Consider the following 5,752-nt stretch of genomic DNA (forward strand, 5'->3'; position numbering starts at 1 on the left):
GACATCTCCTGACTAATTATCTTATGATGAATACACTCTGTATTAAAAAAGAAAAGTGATTTTCACTAAAATTTTGAGATACAAGGTTTTGTCACCCCAGTGACAATAAGGCTGTTGGATGTTATATGATTTCTTGTCTCTGCTTAGAAAAGTTAAAACTATGATGAGAACATACTGAGCTTTCAATAAGATGCATTTAGTGTTTTCTGGCCTTAATAATGATGATTATTGTGTGTTGTAGACCAGTTATCTTTTCTGATTTCTTTTCTGATTTTGTAGCACATTCTTTGAGCTGATGAGGTTTGACTTTGTCCTGGATGAAGACTTGAATGTGTTTCTCATGGAGGTTAGTGTCATACACTATTACTAGTCTTCCAGCAGTCTACTTGCATTGCCCAAAGATATGATGTGGTAGAAGGGTGCCAACAGCTGTAATTGTATTCAATGTGGGGAAAACTAAGTTACGTCACCATAGATATTTCTAGATTAATTCATTGTACAGATGCTAGGGTAATTTAATTTCTGATCTTAGCATGTATTCATATCTCATGTCAATAAGCCTGTTTATGAATGTATTGAAATTCACATATATTTATTTTTCCCGAGGACCTAGCAGTGAGATATCAAGTTACTAGCCCCACCAGACGCCATGCGAAGCCTGTGCGACTTCTATACAGCGACAGGGCTGTGCATAGTTATCAAGTTACATTTTTCTCACCATGATTAATAAATTCAGTGCTTTATATCCGGGTTCCATTCATCAGTTGTTAGTCTTCATGAGTACTTTGAGGCAAGTCTTCACGAGTACTTTATATTTCCATCACCTCAGATTATTTTAGGGTTTTTATGACTGAGCAGCAGTGAAGGCTTTTAAAAGCAGAGGGGGTTGTGGTTTGAAGATCATCAACCAAACAAATGATCTTTATGTTTTAAAGTGTAAATCATTGGGAGAGTTGTAAGGTGATCGATGATGACACTGTTAACATTGTCTAGTTTGCCTAACTGGTTTCGATGAATATGAATGCCTCATATAAATAATATTTGATATTTGAAAAAAAGATCATTATTTTCTTATTCTATGATTGATTTCATTGAAACATTTGCTGTTCTGTGTAATTATTTGAAACCATTGTCACTTCCACACACCACTATCCATTCTATTTCATTTGCATCCTCTTTTGTGTCATTGCTGTAATATTTGTTTTCCCACGATGCATCTGCCTCCAGGTGAACATGTCGCCCAACTTGTCGACAGCCCACTTTTTAGAGAACACCCACCTGTATGAGAGGGTGGTATACAACGTCCTGAGCGTCAATGACGTGGCCAGGACATTCCCTTCAGTCTCAGAAACAGGTACCTGCAGTCTCTTATTAGGGAGTTTTAGATTTGCGGCGCGGAGGTTTGAGACGATGAGTGGGTTGGACGTTCTCCTCTCTCCCTGTGTCATGTTGAAAAGTAGCTTTAGATTACGCTAGGACGCAACCTACAAAAAATGAAATGGTGCCCCCATATGATTGGTGCATGAAGTAGTTCTCTACGTCATGAATTATGACCTATTAAACCAACCACCAACTTTCTTTTTGCCCAAGCACTTAGCTGTAACTTACTATTTGATACTCTTTCATCAGTATTTCAGTTTAATCCCTTGAAAGTTAGCCAGTCATCTCAGTTGTAACAATGTGCCTCAGCTTGACTCGAAGATCATGCTGGCGCAATCGGGATTACCAGTAAATTGAATTATGTGATTTCAATTCATTCCTAGTTGTTTCTAAACATTGGAACAATCTGCATTGAATGCATTCCAGCATACATGCTAGTCAACAAGGAGGCATTTAAAGGGTTAAACAATCATTGTTAAATGTTTTTCTTGGAAGTGGAAGGTCTAGGCTGGCTTTGTGTTGTACTATGATATCAAAAAAAAAGTTATGTGATTTGCTGATGTGGAGGCACAGAGGTTCTTAGAAAAATAATAGTATGGCTTGTACACTTTCTTCAGATATAATTGGTAAAAAAAAAAAAAAAAATCCTCTTTGAGGAGTTCATACAAAATTATGGATGAGCTAATCAATAATTATAACACTTTCTCTGTGCTCTCTCTCTCTCTCACTATGGCTGTATGTCTGTCTATCTGTCCCTATCTGTCTGTCTTTCTGTTTGTCTGTCTTTTCTCTGTAATGCACTCAGTCAAGGGAAAATCCAGGAGATGCGAGTCAGCAACAGAGAAATTGTCGTCAAATCTGAGCTGTGTGCCTCAGAGGAGTGCCTGACATGTGAGGATGAGGTAAAATGGAATGCTTCTCATCGATATGGCAGTTGAGCAGTTCTGTAGTGGCAGTAGTGGTAGTAATGGTCTTAGTGGTCTAGTGATCTCAGTGGTCTTAGCAGTGGTAGTGGTGGTAATGGTGGTAGTGATGGTATTTAGAAGAACTTGTGATTTTGACTTTTGAACAGATCTAGATGTCGCTTCAAATTCCTGTACCAAATGATCAATTTTGAGGTGTCATTTTTAACCTTGTTTGATATGGATACTGCATTTTGAATGGAAATAAACAAACCTCTCCACTCTGTTTCTTTGATGCTGTTCAATTTTTGTCAGAACTACAGGCGACTTCTATAGGCTTCAGGGTAAAAAGAGATTAATTCACACCTAGATGTTACTAATCCTGTCAGAATTGAATGCTGGACTATATAGTTATGTACATGATGTGTACAAGTAGTCTAACTAGGGATTGCTATTAAAGTTTAATTTTGCTGTGAACATTTATGATGGTTTGCTACTGGACGTCTGTTGGCGTACGCAATCTGTCAATCGTATTTACACAGAAGAAATTTGCATAAACTATGGTTTAAATCTTAACCTCCCTTGTGAATTCCAGCCCTAGAGTCTAGAGCCATTGATGTCATCTAACTTGCATTCTCCTTTCACTGCATGGCAGGCATGCAGAGTGTGTCACAGGTGCCTGGCACCCTCCCAAAAAGCGATGCTGCGGGCAGCTTGGCTTGAACACCACAACAGGAAAAGTATGAGGAGGGTGTACCCTGAACCTCTGGTGAGTCTGGCCCTGTAGTGAAATTCTGAATCTCCTTGCTAGCACTATCATTATACAACAAACAAACAAAACAAAACAAAACAAAACATAAGCCCACTTCAACGTAGAAAGTATTATGAAGACTATGTTGATTTGAAATGTTTGGAGGATATGAATTAGAGAGCTTGAAGAAAGATATGAAAGAAGAGGACAATGAATTGTGAAAAAAAGTACCTGGTAGGCTTGTTCCTGTATGTGTGTTTTGGAAGAGGAGTCTAGCAATTTGTTGTTGTTGTTGTTGTCATGATGATGATTACAATCACAACACATGCAGTGAGTGCAGTACATGTATCTTCATGTAAATGTTTCCTGTGTCATAGCTTTCTGAATTCCCACATAATTTCACCAAAGATAAACTTAGATGTAAAAATACCATTAGTGACTTCCTTGCTCAAGGAAATTGATATCTAATAACTTGGCTCATTCCCCTTCAATGTTCCTAGTCTTCCACTCACCTTAAGTGAAAACTTGTAAACATATACACTTAGTCTAGCTTTTGCACTATGATCATAAAAAGAATGATTTGCAATATATGTGCAGGAGAGCCATAATTTCAAAAATAACTGAAGTCAGGTTCTGTTTTAGGCCTCAACAATTTCATACATGTAGGAACCATTTGATGCTGTATGGTAAGTGGCATAAATTTGAAACTTGGCTTTACCTGCTTCCACCGAGCAGTGTGTAATAGTGGGAAAGTGTTTGCACTGCTGATAGAAGTAAGTAACAGAAGATGAGCAGTGCCACAAAAAAAAAAATAATAATCTTGTAAAAGCTGTTTCATGAATATTCTTTGAATCAATAGCCAGTAAGCATGGTACTTATTTTCTGCAGTTCAAGACAGTAATGATGTGAAAAGTATTTCTGGCGTTTTACATGTTCTTGCCCTAGGCTCAAGATGAGGCAGTGAACTACAACACAAGATCTGACGATGGTCTCAACAAGAACGATCAGATAATGCGCGAGTGGTTTGCAGCCAAGTGTGCCCAGGATGTAACCTTCTGCCAGTAAGGGATGCTGGATTTTGAGTTTGCCAAGAGCTTTCAGTCCCCCATGTCTCCCCTAGCTTGCCACAGGGTCAGTGACGGCTCTCCCGATTCTCAACAGTCTGAAAACTGGCTGAAAAATCTTACATTTTACATCGGCGAAGACCTTCTACAATGCACAGCATATCATTTTACTAGTTATGCAACTCAAAACCTGATGGACAAACAAAACACCAACAATTATCACCAATGGAATTGAAACTAATGCTGTTTTAGCCAGATACTTTACAGACAATGTATTTGATATGTATAAGTAGCTGGATATGAGTCTATCTATCTTTTCTCACTTTTTCTTACCACAGTACTATTAGCTCTATGTACTATTGCTAATACTGGATTAGATTCAGCAGTTATTTGCTGCATCATCTTTCCATCTTTTGTCAGTAGTACTATTTTAACTGGCATTACTTGTGTTCATATAAAGGAATTTGTTCTTGTTCGTAGCTGGTGCCTATTCTTTATGCACATTTTGTCTTTGATATGCAAAGATCACAAGTATTGGGCCATAATGGCTGAATTTTCATATGAATCTCTGGAAATGGGACTGACTTAACAGCACAGTGTTTGAATGTTGCATATGTTGCATATGATGTGTATCACCTTGTAGAATTATGATGCTATGTATCATCCTGAAATATATACAATGTGATGATTGAAGAGTTAAATGTACAGTATATGAAGAGACCACTGTGAAACAAGTTACATTTTGTAACCACATATATCTCAGAAACTGGAAGTAATCCACTGCACTTTTCTTTGACCTGACTATTATTTAGTTTCAGATCCTACCAAAGTCATTGAGCAGTATCAGTGGTTCAAGAAACATACATAGATAGGTGCAATACTGAAATAGTCTCATGATCACTGTAATGACTCTGGTCTCAAATTCCAAGGGCAGAGGTAGGAATTTAACAAATATGGAGATCTCTGTCATTCCCCTACCTCCTCCATTCCAAACTAACCCCCACCCCCCCCCCCCCCTCTTAAAAAAAAAAAAGTAGATCTGCTCCACATAATACTTCTTTATTATAACAGCATACTCTAGGGCGATAACTCCATTCCTGTAACACTGGCCTCCTCCTGTTCCAAAAACAGAAATCATGTGGGGTGACTGGTTTTTTGTTCACACAGGGTCCTCTCTCTGGAACAAGCTTCCTTTACGTATTCATACTATCACCTCAGTTGATTCTTTTAAGAGAGCACTGGCAATGCACCTATTTCATTTAGCACATAATTAGTCAGTAACTTTGTTCTTTCTTTGTTTCTTTGTTTCTTTCTCTCCTTTATTTGTTTTCTTTTCTCTTTATGCAGTGTGAGGAATTTTTCGTGCTCTTTTAGCTCTCAGGCAGAGTGGTCTCAAAGGGGCATTATAAATACCCCCTTCATTATTATTTATCATTAAAAGGAAGAAGATAGACTTGACTGTGGTTTACAGGACAGATAATGGGTAACAGACTGGTTTGTAGGTCGTTGGCAATAGTATTAATTCGGTCCTGTTTACCCCAGATAACCTCTTCAGTTTAAGAACCGATTTACCCTCCTTGGACCCTGCCACTATTGCTACAGAAATTTTGCCAAGTTACTATTCACACATCCACTCCAAGAGAGACAAAATGGTG

The 5,752-nt window shown here is 38.1% G+C and overlaps 1 protein-coding gene across 1 annotated transcript in view; it reads left to right on the forward strand.

Moving 5' to 3' along the window:
• The window catches only part of LOC140226127 (probable tubulin polyglutamylase ttll-15), a 7,918-nt gene extending 2,831 nt beyond the window's left edge, over nucleotides 1–5,087 (forward strand). Inside the window, 6 exon segments of the mRNA XM_072306655.1 lie at nucleotides 280–346; nucleotides 1,228–1,327; nucleotides 1,330–1,354; nucleotides 2,186–2,282; nucleotides 2,938–3,051; nucleotides 3,979–5,087. Of these exon segments, the coding sequence (XP_072162756.1) occupies nucleotides 280–346; nucleotides 1,228–1,327; nucleotides 1,330–1,354; nucleotides 2,186–2,282; nucleotides 2,938–3,051; nucleotides 3,979–4,098 (523 nt within the window). The 3' untranslated portion in view covers nucleotides 4,099–5,087.
• The last annotated feature ends 665 nt before the right edge of the window (nucleotides 5,088–5,752 follow it).

The sequence above is a fragment of the Diadema setosum genome, chromosome 1 (genome assembly GCF_964275005.1).
Source record: "Diadema setosum chromosome 1, eeDiaSeto1, whole genome shotgun sequence".
NCBI lineage: Eukaryota > Metazoa > Echinodermata > Echinoidea > Diadematoida > Diadematidae > Diadema > Diadema setosum.